General features: G+C 36.6%; 1 protein-coding gene across 1 annotated transcript in view; it reads right to left on the bottom strand.

The window, feature by feature from the left end:
- SHROOM2 (shroom family member 2) overlaps nt 1-19250 on the bottom strand; it is a 686449-nt gene that overhangs the window by 130821 nt on the left and 536378 nt on the right. Inside the window, exon 5 of the mRNA XM_053706458.1 lies at nt 9836-9927. Coding sequence (XP_053562433.1) covers nt 9836-9927 — 92 coding nt within the window. The remainder of the gene's footprint in view (nt 1-9835; nt 9928-19250) is intronic.

Here is a 19250-nt window from a genome sequence, read left to right as displayed (position 1 = left end):
ATTGACTGGACTTCCAGGAAGACTTGGACTGTTCCTGTTTGGAAGAGGGAGGGGAAGGCTTACCTTTAAAGTTTTGAACAGAACGAAAATAACTCTGAAGTCCTTTCTGTTATGTCCTCTTATCCTGAGGGAGGAAGTGTCCCTTTCCTCCCGTAATATCCGAAATTATTTCGGCCATGCCCAGCCCAAACAAGGTATTGGCCTTGTAGGGAATCGCCAAAAGGTTAGACTTAGATGACAAGGGGAGTAACGGTCTGAATAGATTCAGACAACATATCAAACCAGTAAGCTGCCGCGCTGGTAACAGTAGCAAGGTTGCCATTGTAAACCCTGGTGTACATACATCTTTTTAAGTAACCCTTCAAACTTCTTATCCATAGGATCCTTAAAAGAACAGCTATCCTCTATGGGAATAGTGGTTCTCTTAGCCAAGGTGGAAATTGCCCCTTCCACCATGGGGACCGTTTGCCAAGACTCCTTGATAGAGTCAGCTATTGGAAACATCTTCTTAAAAATTAGGGAAGGAGAAAAATGGATACCAGGTCTCTTCCATTCCTGTGCAATAATCTCTGTAGCCCAGTCAGGTACAGGAAAAACCTCCACTGCGGAAGGAACGTCAAAGTATTTGTTTAGCTTACTGGACTTCTTAGGATCAATACGACAGTCGTGTCAGAGTCTTCCAAGGTGGCCAAAACCTCCTAAAGAAACAAACGGAGGTGTTCTAGCTTAAACCTGAAGGATATAACTTCAGCATCAGAAGAAGGAATTACACTGAGAGTCTGAAATTTCACTCTCAGATGCTACTAAAGTATCTTCCTACTCAGACTTCTGGGAGGGAACATTCATAATAGCCACGACTGTGTCAGAAACCTTACTCACTGATTTTTTACATTTCCTCTTGCGCTTTCCCGGCAGCATGGGAAAAGCAGACGGCGCATCAGTTACCGCCGAGGATATGTGGGTAGAAATATTTTGCAAGGTAACTCCAACCGGAGTGTGAGAGGAAGCGCAGGGCACTGCATGTGTAGACAATAAGGTTTGGGACACTTGAGGAGAAAGCTGCGGCATATCTTGAACAGGAGACCCCTGAACAGCATACACCTTAGATAATGATGGCTCAGATTCAAAAAGTCTATCCCTATAATGCAATGTTCTATCAATACTACATGAGAAACAAAAAGGGATTGGTGGTTCCACATTAGCATCAAAACACAAAGTACAAGTAACATTTTGCAGGGCTTCTCACACACACACCCTGATTTGGCTTTGCTGATTGGTACCACTAGCTGAAGGCGTTGGGATTCCACTGCCTCTGATTGGTGAGACGTACCTACGTGATCGAACTGCGTACATTACGGTTGAGTCTTTTGGGCGACTAAGAGGTCCCGGCCTGCTGTTTCTGGCACCACGAGTGCCGCTTCCTATGTGAGTTGGAAATTGTCTGATGTGTAAGGTTCTTTCACCTGTCAATACTGTTCCATGTGGCACCTTCTTTTCTACAGGACCACCATCTGACCTTATTATCTGGGAGAGCTGCTATCATCCTGACTGATTGTGAAGCATTGCTTATCATCATTAGCGCACCTCCATAGGGTGGTTCTTAGCCCTATCCTCTCCTATATCTAAAAAAGTAATTTAAACACACAATGACATCCAGCATGAAACTGTACTTCATGATACAAAATATACTTAGCTGAATTTCATCTTATTTATATAAATATATATATATATATATATATATATATATGAAGCAACAGGACTTCTCAGGCTGGGCTGCTGAGAACTTTTGGCGGCTCCTGAGGAGAGGGATCTCAGCAGCCCCCCAAGGTAAGCAGAGTACGCTGAAACTCTGTGCACTATACTTCTTTGAGAATGGAGGAGGACTTATAATGTCAAGATACAAGCCTTATTTGCTGAATTTGAGCTACAGATGAACAGTAGATTTGACTGTCTCATGCCAATAGCAGGAGCCCAGTGAATATAAAAAAAGCATTCAAAGCTTGCTATGGTGGGAGAGAGTTCCCACTGCGCAGCTTGGCGCCATGCAGCCGAGTGTTGGGGTACTTTTACGGAGTCTGTGTTATCCAAGATGGACTACTGCAGGTTAACACTGGGGATCAAAATTTGGGAGGTGCCTGTGAATTAGCTGTCCTGCAAGATCGTGATTCACCGGCACTAACGAATGGGAGATTGCTGGTTTTACCGACACCTGCTCTTGGGAAGATTTACAGGCTACTGCTGCTTGTGTGGTCACACAGGGGAGAGCGTCCGGCTCCCATATGTGTGGCCCTACTAGTGAACATTGGGTGCAGAGAGCCGACTGATATTTTTTTGTCTTTGGGATTTACATAGGCTAGGGCTATGGGTTATGTCTTGAAACAAGACTCATTAATGGACATAGCTTCACAGAAAATTGCTTTGCAACACAAGGGCTCACAGTACTCCGGTAGCTATAAAAAAAAGTTGGCGTTGGGTGACATATATAGTGGTGGATCCCAGATCCTCAGATTCGTTACAGTATTTTGACCCTGAACTGCAGTCCTCTTTAAGTTTGGAACTTGAAAACTCTAATGAGAATAATTATGTTTGAAGTTGAGGCCCTTGTTAATATATTTAATATTGCTGGACTCCTGTGCTCACTTTTAGTTGTGCTTTATTTATCTTTTGACTGTTTATGCTATGTTTATTGTTTATGACCATTTCAAGTAATTTCAAAGTTTGCAATTAAACCACTATTATGCAATAAAGTATGGTATCTACCTACAGTGTGTGGGTGTACATTTGCTAGGCATGAATTGTCATATTAAAATGGAAGCTGCTTGGTACGGTTAAACTGGCAAGTACAATTTTGAGGCTTTGTATAAATCTGCAATGAATAAAGAATTTCCATCTGATTGACCTGGACAACATACTGAATACTTTTGAGGAAGATTGAATTTTGAGGTTGAGCATAATTCTGGATAGGAGTATAATGTTGTGGGTGAGAATAATTTAAGGATTTCTTTAATCTCAAAGGCAGAGTAATTGGAAACGGAATGAACTTTTGAGGTTTTGTTTAAATTTGTGGTTAAGGAAAATTTGGACGTACAGTGTCAACATGGAGCCAGGTATAATTTGGGGTTGAGTATAATTTTCAAAGAATGCCAATTAAGGCTGGGTGATGCCTTTGCAATGAGTATTATTTTTTTAACACTGTGTAATTTTGAAAACTTTGCTTTTAGTGTTGAAGGCAGATAAATGTCAGCGGTACAGCCCTAGCATAATATTTAAATAAACTCAGCAACATACTAGATATTAAAGAAACATACTAGATATTAAAGAGACATGAACCCAAATTTTTTCTTTCATGATTCAGATAGAGAATACAATTTTAAACAACTTTCCGATTTACTTCTACTATTTAAAAATTGTTTTCTTCTCTTGTTATCCTTTGCTGAAAGGTTTATCTATGAAAGCTCAGGAGCAGCACATAACCTAGGTTTTACCTGCTGATTGGAGCCTACATATATATATATATATATATATATATATATATATATATATATATATATGTATACACACACACAGTTGTGCTCATAAGTTTACATACCCTGGCAGAATCCAGAATTGTCAGTGCAGCACTGGATGAAAGATGCAAGGGTCTGTCAGGAGTCCGGAAACTCATTGACCTTTTATACACACACACTAATTACAAGAAAACTGATCACAGGTGAGGATGGTTACCTTTAATAGCCATTCAAACCCCTTTGTGTCAACTTGTGTGCATGTTATCACCAGGGTATGTAAACTTTTGATCAGGGTCATTTGGGTAGTTTCTGTTTTCATTATGATTTAAAAAGAGAAAACACAGTTGATTGATAATAAATGGCTTCAGCCAAACACTAACCATGAGTGAAAGAAGAAAAGTTTTTGTGTTATCATTCATATTCTCTGAAAAATGGCCAAGAAATAATAAATTCTGAGTCATGGGGAAAGAAAAAAAAGCCAAGCCAAGAAATCATAAATTCTGCCAGGGTATGTAAACTTATGAGCACAACTGTATATATACTAGGGGTGTGCATGACTAATATTTTTACAATCGATTAGTCGAGGGCTGTTGCTTTCGACTAGTAAAAATTACCCGCTCTTGCCAGAAAATAGGTACTAAATTAAAAATATTTTTAATGCAATTGTAAATTGTTCTTTTTTTTAAATTTATTTTTAAAACCTAATAACACGTCATCATAACTGCCGCCAAGTGAGACAATCCGCAATCGGTAGTAGGCTTAGGCTAAGGCTACGGGCTGGTAGGCTGGCTACAGGCTGTTTTTGACTGTTTGTTTCACTGTTTTCAAAATATAGCAAAATGTAATATATCAGTAATCGACTAATGCCGTACTAGTCGATTAATGAAAACTGGGCACTCACTCATTCAACTTTACTTTCACTTTAAGTATAATGGGGGTAAAAAGATTCCATTAATTTAAAAAAAAAAAAAAAAAAAAAAAAAAAAGCCCTAATGAAGTATATTTGATGAAATGTACCATACGTATATATATATATTTGCATGAAAATAAGAGAAAGATATATAAATCTGGGCACACACTTATAGGTGGATAGATGAAGGGAAGAAGTAACTTTTTATCCCATAAACTAAAAAGTGTTTAACAAATGTAGGACTGTCTGACTATTAGGGATCAGATGAGGTTAGTTAAAGGGACAGTCTAGTCCAAAATAAACTTTCATGATTCAGATAGGGCATGTCATTCTAAACAACTTTCCAATTTACTTTTATCACCAATTTTGCTTTGTTCTCTTGGTATTCTTAGTTGAAAGTTAAACCTAGGAGGTTTATATGCTAATTTCTTAGACCTTAAAGGCCGCCTCTAATCTGAAAGCATTGACAGTTTTTCGCCACTAGAGGGTGTTCGTTCATGTGCGTCACATAGATAACATCAAGCTCACACACGTGGAGTTACCTAGGAGTCAGCACTGATTGGCTAAAATGCAAGTCTGTCAAAAGAACAGAAATAAGGGGGCAGTTTGCAGAGGCTTAGATACAAGATAATCACAGAGGTAAAAAGTGTATTAATATAACTGTGTTGGTTATGCAAAACTGGGGAATGGGTAATAAAGGGATTATCTATATTTTAAAACAATAAAAATTCTGGTGTAGACTGTCCCTTTAAGACGATAGATAATAAACAGTCACAGTCATGTGATCAGGGGCCTGGGAGAAGGTTCCTAGATACAAGGTTATAACAGAGGTAAAAAGTATATTAATATAACTGTGCTGGTTATGCAAAACTGGGGAATGGGTAATAAAGGGATTATCTATATTTTAAAACAATAAAAATTCTGGAATAGACTGCCCCTTTATCCTGATCAGTACAATAAATCAAAGGGCAAGAAGGTGGCGACTTAAAAGGTTTAAAGGACAGAGAGACCAACATTCAAAAAGTTCCCTTTATTTCAATTACACTATATTTTGTTGAATTCCACAATCAGTGGACAATCATTGGGCTTAACGCAATACTGAAGCTCAGGGTGCACACACAATTATTTAAAAAAGGTCTAGGGCATCATCCTCAGTATTTAGAGTCGGCTTATCAAAATAACCAAGTTTAAACCTTCGAAAGTAATAACAATAGCTCACAATACCATCCGTAATTAGTAGCTCAGACAGGTGCACGCCTGACGTGCGTTTTGCCTGAGCTTTATCAAAGGCGAAGATCGACTCAACATCATCCATATTTGTACCGTATTTGCACCAATCATATTTTGTTTCTGAAACAACACCTCCACCGCAGCAGTCCCTATTGGTTCATAGCGGATACCAATCATTACCCCCAAACGTGTTGGGCATCGTACGCCCCCTTCTACATCAGAGGGGCGTGTTAGTTAGCTGTGTCCCATTATTTTCATAAGGCATTATACGTCCTCTCATACGTCAGAGGGGCGTGTGTATTCGCCACATCAATTCTTTGTATATGAGAGATTTACCTAATTTTAACAGCTAGTCTAACACAGCAATCCTTAATTAAAGCAGGAAAGTGGAGTGATGAGACCGTAATATGTGGTATCAATATCAGCCGTTGTAATATCGGTTTCCAAAAGGCTCAAAATTTTATACTTGGCATGCATAACATTATGTCAAATAGATGCAAATGAGCTTTCTCTGTCACAAACAGTTATGTGTATAGATGTCACAATAGACATTTGAATTTTCTTATGATAGTATTACCATTTAAACACATCATCTGGTTGACTTGTTGTTCCAACTGAACATGTATATTAGAGTCCCACGATCTACACAGATACAACATGTCAGATACAAATGATAGATTAAGACATATTACCAAGTCAACTATACATATAATCATGCTGACTTTAGATAGTGTGGGGCCGAGACTGGAATACACTCCACTAAATATCACCAAATTTTGAACAGATATAAAATTTCTGGGTCATGTATTACTATACTGTGTGTGTATTAGAATTCAGATTGTAAGTAACAGGTAAAACGTGTACTGATACTCTATAGCCATAAAGTTTATCTGTTTATATCTCACACTGTACATGTATGACTGAATAGTAACATCCCATTTATTATTTCACAGGAAAGAGCTATATACAATCTGCTCATTCAGTCCATTAGGTTGTAGAGTGTTAAGCCAGAAGATCCACCTGCTCTCAGCCTGCAATAAGGAGGTCTGAGTCCTCTCCTCTAATGCCCAGATGTACACTTTGCAATATAAAAGACTTTAGATCTGGTTTACAATTATGTCTAGTGATGCACCGAAATGGAAAGTCTGGACCGAAACTGAATCCGAAAATTCAGGATGCACTTAGCCGAAACAGAAACCGAAAATGTATTTTTCCAAATTATTTTAAAATATATATATATTTTTTTGCATAATTAGACTATTTTATGAATGAATCTGAATTGAAAATCTGCAAGCCAATAAAATAACCACACTTTTATTGAAAGCAACACACTAAAATTGGACAAAAATATCTTAAAACAATAATATGCTACACAATAATTTTACCAAGAAAAAAAAAATGATAATGCCATTTTCAGCCAAAATGTTTCTGCGAACAAATTTCGGTGCATCCCTACTTAAAATATTAAATATCAATATACTGTATTATTCTGTGTAACAGAATCAGATTTAACGGTATTTTTTTTTACCAATTATCCAAATAAAGTATAGTCCTAGAAAACTATTATTATATGTAAGTCAAGAAATGAACTCAAAAAGCAGCTCTATGCTAGCATCAAATTTGAAATATGCTACACGATAATTTTACCGAAAATAACAGGCAAAAAAAAACGAAATAGCCAAAAATGGCCAAAAACGTTTTTGCGGCCGAAATTTCGGTGCATCCCTAATTATGTCTGTCCAAAAAGTGTCTTGCCACTGATGTCAGTTTTTTCCCTTTCTCACCGTCCTTCCTACTGTTTTTAATATTGCAGATATGTTCACCTAGGCAGGTTCTCATTTCCCTTGTTGACATACCCACGTACTTCAGATTACATGAACATTGTATACAGTAAACTATGTTTTTGGACCTGCAGTTATAAAACCCTTTACTATTTATTGAACCTCTGGGAAAAATTGGAACAGTTTTAAATATTGAGCATATAAATGCAGAAAGCACATGTGTGTGCCGCGGTGAGTACCCCTCACCATGGCACATAGCAGGATATTGTATGAAATGGCTGCTTACCAACTTATCTCTTAGAGTGGGTGCCGTCTCCAGCTAGTGTGTATTTTGCCCCCTATGGCTTCAGCAAATATTTAATCACTCTTCAATATATCAATATGTTTATTTAAGATCTTTTCTACATCATAAGCACTAGAATTAAAGGTTGCCAATAAAACGTGTCTTGCCATCTTGATTGTTCCCTGTGCGCTTCCTAGGGACCAGCAGATTGTCTCTAGGTGTACGTAAAGCTCTATAAAAGGCTTTTTAAACCATTTTTCTGGGATACTCTCTCTCCCTAAAGCGCGTTACCAGATCTTTGGCTTTAATCCTGAAAACCATGATACCAGAGCAGTTCCTCCTTACCCTTAAAAATTCACCTAATGGGACTGTTTTCCTGGTAGAGTGGCGGTGGCTGCTATCATATCCGAGAATAGAATTTGTTTCCGTTTCTTTTCTATACAGATCAGTTCTAATTTTACCATTTGGACCCTGTTTGATCTTTAAATCCAAAAAAATCAACCTCCTGGTAATCCATCTTTACTGTCAATTTTAAATTGAAATCATTTTTATATTTTGTATTTTTTTTTTTTTACTTTTACTTTTATGTGATAATTAATATACAAATGCCATTTAAACCCAATGTAAAAAAAATTCTACACCCAACACATTTTATTTTATAACTTTACATTTTTATGTTGTAAAACATGCATATCATTTTATTTCCTGTCATGTTCTTACCATCAATTGCAGCCCAAAAATTGATTTGTAAGTCCTTTGAAGGACAGATGACTAGCTATTATATAAGCTGTTTGCCTCACAATTGTGATGCTGAAATGCATTAACCCACACATAAATGACAGCTTGTATATTCATGTTGTAGCCCAGATCTCATTCCTACTGTGCAATAACACAAACCTGCATTTATGTGCAGCATCTGATCACCCCATAAATACATACTATACCCATAGTTGCACATTGTTGCAGAATTCTGCATTCCACAAATATTTCCCACAGCTGAAATCGTTATTTGCATTTACAGCAATAAATAAGGGATATCTTGCTACACAAGTATGGTAGTGTAGGTGTATTATACATCAAAGCAATAGTTGGGAAACAACTGGTACATTGTGTTTATGTTTCCTACTGCATAGCGACACAGACCAACATCTAGTTTATTATGAATCAGAAACAGAAAACAAATAGTTAAATATAATAAACAAGCACTATTTGTAAATGCAAGAAAGAAGCAATAAATAATTTTCTCCCAAACTGTACAGAGCAATTTATGAAATACATCATTCAAGTTATGTATAATTCTAGTTAATTTATGATAATTCAAATTATTGCCTAGCAATGCATATGGGTTATTGAAATAAATACATATGAAAAAGTGAATAAAGGATTTAGGTAAACATGCATAAAATATTTTAAGAATCACGAAAATCTTCAATCTTGCACTAGTGGTTTTAGATATCTAAGGTTATTTAAATTCACCAAATTATTTTTCTTCTACACACACAGCAAACTAAAAGCATCATATATATGTTTTATATAACAAATGAAAGGTGCATACGCATTATATATATATATATATATATATATAGATAGATAGATAGATAGATAGATAGATAGATACACCTATATATATATTTATATATATATATATATATATATATATATATATATATATATATATATATATATATATATATATATATATATATATAAAATATATAAATATATATATATCCAAAAAGGACAGCACAATCTCACAGTTTGTAAAGTGTCTTGGTACACTGCAAAATATATCCAAACTCAGTCCAAAAGCACTGGCACTCGATGGTCTTAAATAAAAAAAATCAAATTTTATTAAATCAAAGTTAAAACGACATAACATTTCAGCACATTGCTTTTAGGTTTTCTGGACTGAGTGAGTGAGTATGTATATATATATATATATATATATATATATATATATACACACACACACACTGTATATATGAGACAAATACATATGCCTCATAGTTATAGTTTACAAAATGACATACCTGTATTAGATTTATTATATCATTTGTATAACAGCCAAAAAACGTAGTTTATAACAGTGACATTAACCTTGGTAACAAGAGATGAAATATCTTACCTTATAGAAGAGTCTCCTCTTTCATTGCTGCATGGAATGTATGAGTCTTCCCTTGGATTTTCAGCTTGATTTTTTGAGCTGGCAATTGCTCCCTGCAGAAGGAATTTCAAAGCGCAGTCAGACACCCACCCAGTCATCAAGTTTCAGTACACAGAAAATGTGTTATTATGGAACCCCTTATTTGTGGGTTTGGTCTGCCTGAGAGAACATGCAGCCAATAGCACTTTGTCTTATCACGCTGGCTCAGCTCACACAGTGTTGCAGAACATCACATGACTGTCAGGGAACTACTAGCGTCGCTTCGCCTTTACTGCTATTAATTGTGCTCTTATCTTATAGGAAAAATGTAAACAGTGTATGAAATAGAAACAAGCAGGCTACAAAAGCTGAGATTATTCAAGACTAGTAAAACATTTCAAAATAATATCACTGCCTGTATTTACAGGATTTTTTTTTTTTTTCATTTTTTTTTCTAGAGCTATAAGAATGAGGTTATTTCTGCACAAACATAATTTGCAGAATATGACTGGGTTATAAAATAGTTTAAGAATAAGATGGGAAAAACCACCGAGTTCTTTAAACCTCATGTAGTGATTTTGAAGATAAACCATTTACAAATGGTCACCTCTAAATCTAAATGCTGTTTTAGTTAAAAGGGCATCAATATAAAAATCTCATGCGTATGAAAGCGCAGCAAGTAAACATGCTGTAACGTTTATTTACAAGAAAGTAAAGATACTTTGATGTGACAGGTTGTGCAGAGTTTACACACCCGGTCATTCATGTACTTTAGCCACTACAGCAAAACTGCAGGAATTCACTCTGCTTACTCCGTATGAAACTGGCTGTACTAATCACCCTGCGAACAAAGGAAAACAAAAAGCTTAAAGGAACATGAAACCCACATTGTTTCTTTCATGATTCCGACAGAGCATATAATGATAAACAACTTTCCAATTTACTTCTATTATTAAATGTCCTTAACTCTCTCGGTATCCTTTGTTGAAGGAGCAGCAATGCATTATGTAAGCTAGCTGAGCACATTAGGTGAACCAATGACAAGAGGCATATACAAGAAGCCAACAATCAGCAGCTAACTCCCAGCAGTGCATTGCTACCCCTGAGCCTACTTAGGTATGCTTTTCAACAATGGATAATAAGAGAAAAAAAAACAAATCAGAAGTAAGAAGTAAATTGAAAAGTCGTTTAAGATCACATGCGCCATCTGAATCATGAAAGACAAAAAATGGGTTTCATGTCCCTTTAAGCCTGCAGCTGACAAGGTTAGCCACAATCATTATTTGAGTATAAAGTGCATTGTTCCGCAGGTATAAGTTAAACCAATTAGGGATACATATGTAGCAGGGTTAACCTTGAAAAGTATGCACTGTGCATTTCCAGCTTTGATAATTAGAAAAGCCATAATTACATGAACATTTACCTTCCCTTTAATCAAGTTTAAACACGAGCCTAGTTAATAAGTGGATCTCTGAGATCAGCATTAATTAAAGGGACAGCCTACAGCAGATTTGTTATTGCTTAAAAATATAGATAATCCCTTTATTATCCATTCCCCAGTTTTGCATAACCAACAAGGTTATGTTAATACACTTTATCTCTGTGATTACCTTGTATCTAAGCCTCTGCAGACTGCTCCCTTATTTCAGTTATTTTGACAGAGTTGCATTTTAGCCAATCATGGCCGACTCCTAGGTAACTCCACCGGCGTGAGCACAATGTTATCTATATAGCACACATGAACTAATGCTCTCTATTTGTGAAAAAAAATATCAAAATGCATTCAGATAAGAGGTGGTCTTCAAGGGCTAAGAAATTAGCATATAAGCCTACCTAGGTTTAGCTTTCAACTAAGAATACCATGAGACAAAAAGCAAAATTGATAATAAAAGTAAATTGAAAAGTTGTTTAAAATGACATGCCCTATCTGAATCATGAAAGTTTATTTTTGATAAGACTGTCCCTTTAAAGAGACATTAAATTACATTAGCATGTTTATTATTTTTTCCTCCTGTTTGAACCCATTACAGAAACCAGTTGTAAAGCTCTGGGAGCTGGCATCTTGCTACAGACGTATTGTTGCATTCTGTGATAGAATTAGTGCACAGACCAGTGACACTGCTGGCTTTTTTTACAGCAATTACCTTGCACTTTGGGTTAACTTGCACAACAAAGATCAAATATAAAAAACCCTCATGAATAAAACAGGAGAAATGCAGCGATTCCAATAAATTGCTGCTCTGCTCTGTGCGTGCTAAACAACTTGTTAAGAAGACAACAATATCACTGATCTGCGTACTCCACTTCTGTCACAAGGTACAAGAATACTTCAATTCCAAGATGGCTGTGCCCAGTGGGGGATGCAGAACCTCAAAATACAGAACTTGGAAGGGTTAACATAAGAAAATAGCTTTGAAGAGAGTTGCAGACACAGGGAGGGGGCAGCAGGGTCAGTAGCAGCCATCTACTGTAGTTGCGCCCAGCAGTTCAATGTCCCTTTTAAAGATACTCATTTGACAAAAACATGTAGTGATTCATAACAAAATGTCAACTAGTGGGACTATGTTAAAATAAAGGTGTGCTCTCCTTTTAATATATAAATAAGTTCTTTTGCATAGACTGTGTATGCGGAAAACAAGTGTTAACTGTTGCAGATATTGATTTATTTGTACTGTATAACAGTCACTGCAATTAGATTAGCACATTTATCAGACAGCAGATAAACATTCATAAGCTCAACCAGTCATCCATTAAAAGGGACAAGAAAGTCAAAATTAAACTTTCATGATTAAAAAATATATACTGTATATATATATTTTATGATGGTGCAAGTTATATGTGAAATTACACTCCAGTTCTCTAGGAGGAGGCAAAAACACCCCTACGTGCCAGAGCTTTAATCCCTCCCACTCTTCCAGAATCCCTCAGTCCTACATCTCGCTAAGTAGAAGAAAGGAAACTTGAAAAAGCAGGTGAAGTGCAAAAAAATATCCGACGGCAATTGTATACAAAGAAGGGTGGCGCTTGTGTAATCTAAGCACCTCCAAAGAAATGAATTTATCATCAAGAATACATTTTGTTTTGTTTCATAAGCTTGTGAGAGTCCACAAGATCCTTACTTGTGGAATCTTATACCCAAGCAGTGAAGTACACAAGACTAACTTATTGTTAAAATTGTGATTTTTTTTTTTTTTACACAAGACTAACATGTTTACAGTTAAGACAGGAAGGGACAGACAAGGAAAAAGAAAGTCTAAATCTTTGTGTGGCTTCAACCAAAAATGTTTGTGCCCTCACAATATTAAGGTTGTGAATAAGATGCTCCTATACATTTTAGAAGCAGGAAATAAAGAGGAAACTATAATTTCTTGGTAGTACTGATGAAAAATCCCGCAAGGTGGTTTACAGGATAAAGCGGAAAGCTAAAAAACAAACAAAAAACTCTTGTTGAAGAAATGGCCTTCCAAAGATAAAATCTCAAAACCAGAGTAAGTTTCAAAGGAACAGTTTCTGGACAAGTAACTGGTTTCATTTTGATTAAGGCCTGTACGAAAGTCTGAATATCAGGAGTCTTGGAAATGTTCTTATTGTATAAATTGGCTGATAATCCATTTTCTAGGCCCTCCTGATGAAATTCAAGAATTATAGGAATTTCTAAAAGTATTCCAACTGTATCTCTTCATAGTACACCAGGATATAAAATCTATCCAAACCTTATGGTAGATATACCTGGTGACAGGCTTCCTGGCTTGAATTAAGGTAACAATTACCTTATAAGAAGAAAAAAATCATTGTGACAGGACTAGGCATTCAATTGCTGGCAAAGTCTTGAGGTCCTGAAAAGGTATTGCATAAGAGGCAACCACCATAAGGCTCATCACTTCCATATGTAGAACGACGAAATGGAGCAGATTGAGATGCAGCAGAAAGCTTGCAATTTCTGTCCGAGGACTGGATTCTGATTTCATGATCATTTGAAGAAGAAGGCAGCTACATAACGGTGGGGGGTGTCCGGCTGCCATATTTACCCGGTATTAGACAAATTAGCGAAAGTGATTACTACAGAAGCAAGGCGGCATGGCAGAAGGGGTATAGTGCAGGCGGATCTTCGGTTCTTATATTTCTATCGCAAATAATGTTAACGGAAGTGTTGACTGTCCCTTTAAAGTGAATGCTAGTAAAACAGCATCACTGAGGGCTCATGAGTAGAATAACATGTGTAATAACTATTAAGGAGGATGCCCTTAACAAGGAAGGCTCAGAGTTAAATGCTGAATACCTCCTGAGATAGTGTAATATACACATGTGCTTGGAAATAAAAGCTACTGCTCATAATGGTATGTATACCACTGTAAGAGAAACAAAAAAATGTGGAAGGTTGAATTCAATATAAAATTGAGCAGAAAATATCATCAATTATCTGGTTCTATGTAAAGTGCCAAGGTAAAGTTGGCACCAACATATATATTGAATCACATAAATATTGAGTCTGTTCCTGAAGCAAAAAGTTGATAGCGTCACTCGAATAATCAAGTGTAAGTATTGAGTAATTATTACCGAGTAGTCAAATATGCAGTTATGCTTGAGAACAGTTAAAACAGGAGTAACCGTGTATATATGTCTTGCAAGCAAACATAAGAGATGTATAGCATTAAATGAGTTGGTAATAATTTATATTGGTGAAACTATACAGGGTGCTACTGGAACTGCCTGTGTAGACTAAATGCACTGGGTAGCTAGTAATAGCTTATATCAGTAGGCTGTGAGTCTCCTTATAATGTCCACCCATAAAGTTACAGTGCATAATACTGTCAGGGTTAGAGATCAAATATGTCCGTATCACTTTGTGCATACGAATATAAGTCTAGCGCAATAGAGACAACAGCAGCACAGTTACACAAGGTAGGGGAAGTACATCCAACTCATTAATTATTCTCACTATACATAAGAGCTGAAAGTGTTAAAAATATTGGGTGCCTGCAAGGCTAAAGTAGCGGCTACAGTAGTCAGATGTGTATCAACATTTCTAAATTGCAATTGTTTGTGCGAGTGGTTAAGCACTTTGTCTGTATATTAACAGCCTTAGGCTATTCAGCGATGTTATATAATAACACTAATAAGAAGTGTGTTGACAACCGTACCGTTCTATATATGTTACACACCTGTTTTTAGTTTTGGAAATCTCAAGTGCCAATAATACTTATATTATTTATCATGAGCAGTTCTAATACGGGTATTAGACTAAGGAGTTGATGCGTTTATAAACCATGAAAAAAAACGGCGTGATAGTGGTATGATAACCTGTGAGCATCCGCTTCTAGCTTGTAAATGAGAGCTATGCCGGTTTAAGTGGATGAGGTAAATTCATCAACTCCTTAACCCATATGAGCAATAAAGGTTTGAATAAGCACAGTTAAACTAATGAGACCATAAAGTACAGGGTCACGCTGATCGTGCCGCCGATCTACACAGGCAGTTCCAATAGCACCCTGTATAGTTTCACCAATATAAATTATTACCAACTCATTTAATGCTATACATCTCTTATGTTTGCTTGCAAGACATACATACACGGTTACTCCTGTTTTAACTGTTCTCAAGCATAACTGCATATTTGACTACTCAGTAATAATTACTCAATACTTACACTTGATTATTTGAGTGACGCTATCGACTTTTTGCTTCAGGAACAGACTCAATATTTATGTGATTCAATATATATGTTGGTGCCAACTTTACCTTGGCACTTTACATAGAACCAGATAAATGATGATATTTTGTGCACAATTTTATATTGAATTCAACCTTCCACATTTTTTGGTTTCTCTTACAGTGGTATACATACCATTATGAGCAGTAGCTTTTATTTCCAAGCACATGTGTATATTACACTATCTCAGGAGGTATTCAGCATTTAACTCTGAGCCTTCCTTGTTAAGGGCATACTCCTTAATAGTTATTACACATGTTATTCTACTCATGAGCCCTCAGTGATGCTGTTTTACTAGCATTCACTTTAATTTGCACGCTGATTGTCCTCCGTTACGTAGTTTTAATTGTATGTTGTTTGTGTGTTTTTGTCGTTTTTAAGTTATCCTAATAAAAGTTATATTTTATTACTACACTATCTGACCCCTTGACATATTAAACATTAAGATATCGTCCTTCAATAATTCTATGCGATTTTACCATAATTGTTAGGACTCTGGAGTGCTATAAGTGTATACTTTTGTTGGGTAGCCTAGGCCAGTGTTTTTCAACCAGTGTGCCGTGAGAGATCCTCAGGTGTGCCACGGCAGACTGACAACAGTGTGACATATTTTTAAACTCTGCTTGTTTTTTACTCCCAGTGCAGGGGTAGTTTGTAGGAGGCATGGCATAACAGCACAATACATACAGTATGTGTGTGTTTGTGTGTATGTGTATATATATATGCTGTATTAGGCTACAATGTGTGATTTTTTTAACATTTTGGGATGGTGGTGTGCCACAGGATTTTTTAATGTAAAAAAGTGTGCCACGGCAAAAAAAAGGTTAAAAATCACTGGCCTAGGCTATTCAATTTCCTGTTTATGTCAAGTACACTTATACACAGCACCACCCTTGGAACTCATAGTTATTATACTGGAGTATCCATATACTAGGCAGTAGTCCGCTCATACATTGAGTAGTGCCATTGGTATTTTCTTTTTGTTTTTCAACAAAGGAATGGCTTTACCAGAAGAAGATTAAAGTTTTGGAATGGCCCAGCCAGAGCCCAGACCTGAATCCAATCGAAAATCTGTGGGGCGATCTGAAGAGGGCTGTGCACAAGAGATGCCATTCTGACAGATTTAGAGTGTTTTTGCAAAGAAGAGTGGGCAAATCTTCCCAAGTCAAGATGTGCCATGCTGAAAAACTCATACCCAAAAAGACTGAGTGCTGTAATAAAATCAAAAGGTGCTTCAACAAAGTATTAGTTTAAGGGTGTGCACACTTATGCAACCATATTATTTTATTGTTTAATTTTAACTTCCCTTCCCCTAAAAGATTTAAGTTTGTTTTTCAATTGAGTTGCATAGGTCACATTAAAAGGTGGAAAAAGTTCTGAAATTATTTATCTTTGTCTCATTTTTTTACATCACAGAAACCTGACATTTTAACATGGGTGTGTAGACTTTTTATATCCACTTGTATATATATATATATCTTGGTGTACACTGTCCCTTAATAGTCCTGATGGCTGCTCTGCTTGGCTTGTAATTATACAGATGTGCAACACCTTGACATATTCAAATATTAACTGGGTTTAGATGATATGGTCATGTATATGCATCATAAAATTTTGGGCTTTAAAAGGACTGTGCTGCCATTTGAACACATGCTCTACAGATCTGAGCACTTCTCAAAACACAGATCTTTAGAAAGATCTGGGCTGTTTCTAAATGCTTAGATCATTATGTGTGTATTAGAAGCCAATAGGCTCCAAAGGCAAGCTAAGTGAACCAATCAGGGAGGCTGTATCATAGGAAAAGCCAAAAACCAAAGTTTGAGGTGTAAACTAAAGGGTTAAATACATTTTCAAGCATATATATATTGCTTATGCAATAGCAACTAAAATACACATTAATCTCTGTTTTTCGTCTGTTTGCATTTTAAGAAATGATTATGTAGTAAGAGGTGTGCCTGCTTGGACCACAGTAAGGGTGTGGCATGGTGGATTAGTTGCTGACCTTAAACGGATTACAGCATATTGGTTCAAGTCTCACTTTGGTTTTCGGCATTATATGTAATTATGGGTAAACAAATCTATGTCATTGTCTTATTACCTTGCATTCTAGATTTATTTTTCTAAATGGATAGCACTGAAATAAAAACATACAAAGTGCTACATAAGCACTCTCTCTTAGTCTTAAAATATTAGATTTAAAAAAAAAAAAACAGTTCCATTGTTTTATAGAAACAACCATTGCTAACAGTCCCATGGCACAGAATTTGTTTTAGTATCAGCTAAGCCAAAATAGAAAAATGCAATATTTGTATTGTTATTTTACACTAATGGCTTCATGTCAGTTTAAAATTATAAATCACAAATTAATGGAAGGGCAAGTGCTAGGCAACTGGTGCAGTTTGGATGTTGCAGGATTGATTGTGCATATCTCTCAAACATCTACCCAATTACATAGGTAGGGGAGTCGGGTGCTAGGCTATATTTTCTCATGGTTTAGTAAAGAGTGGACTGTAATCGTCCTGAAAGAAAATAATTCATCAAGTTAGCATACATTTAGTTTTCTTTTATATGATGTGGTATGTGGTGTGTGGTATTTAGTACCCATCTGTAAACCCATGTTATGGAAGGGTGGGACAAAATAAGGCAGTAAATAAGGACAAAATAAGGTAGTAAAGACATCAAAATGGTAAAGTTTGGCAAAAGTATGAAAGGATGACCATGTTGCGACCTTGCAAATCTGTTCCAATGAAGTATAATTTTTGAAAGCCCATGAAGTAGCTACAGATCTCTTGGAATAAGCAGTAATGCATTCAGGGGGAGACTTACACGCATCAAGAAAGCTTTTCAGATCACCTGTTTAATCCAAGAGGACAAAGATACAGCAGCGGCTTTTTGAACTTTGCGAGGACCAGATAAATCAACAGGAAGACTGTCTAAAGACCTTAGTATCCTGATGGTAAAATGTTATAGCTCTTACCATGGTGAGATTGTAGAGAAGTCTATCTTTAGAATTAGAGGGGTCTGGACGCAAAGAAGGAACAACAATGTCTTGAAAAATATTTTCAGAAGAGACAACATTTGGTAAAAAATCATTTTTGGTACAAAGCACAGCCTTGTCCTTATGAAAAACAATGAAAGGAGGACCTACTTACAGCAAAATCCAAGAGCCACTTCTCTCTACTTATACTCATTGATCTGTCTGCAGCCTTTGATACTGTCGACCACCCTCTTTTGCTCCATACCCTCCAATCATTCGGCATCTGCAACACGTCTCTCTCTTGGTTCTCTTCCTATCTGTCTAACCATACCTTTAGTGCAGCCTTCTCTGGGGCATCCTCTGCCCCGTTACCTCTTTCTGTTGGGGTACCGCAAGGCTCTGTCCTCGGTCCCCTTCTCTTCTCAATCTACATGTCCTCATTAGGTCCCTAATAAAGTCCCACCGGTTTCACTATCATCTGTATGCCGATGATACCCAAATCTACCTCTCTGCACCAGAACTATCTCCTTCCTTGCTAACCCGTGTCACTAACTGTCTCTCTCATATCTCATCTTGGATGTCCTCTCACTACCTCAAGCTAAATCTCTCCACAACTGAGCTCCTTATTCCCCCCCCTTCTTTCAAAATCTCCACACCTCATGTCTCTATAACTGTTGATAACTCCATCATTACCCCAACCTCACATGCCC

The sequence above is a fragment of the Bombina bombina genome, chromosome 3 (assembly GCF_027579735.1).
Source record: "Bombina bombina isolate aBomBom1 chromosome 3, aBomBom1.pri, whole genome shotgun sequence".
NCBI lineage: Eukaryota > Metazoa > Chordata > Amphibia > Anura > Bombinatoridae > Bombina > Bombina bombina.
This window is presented reverse-complemented; position numbering and strand designations above follow the sequence as displayed.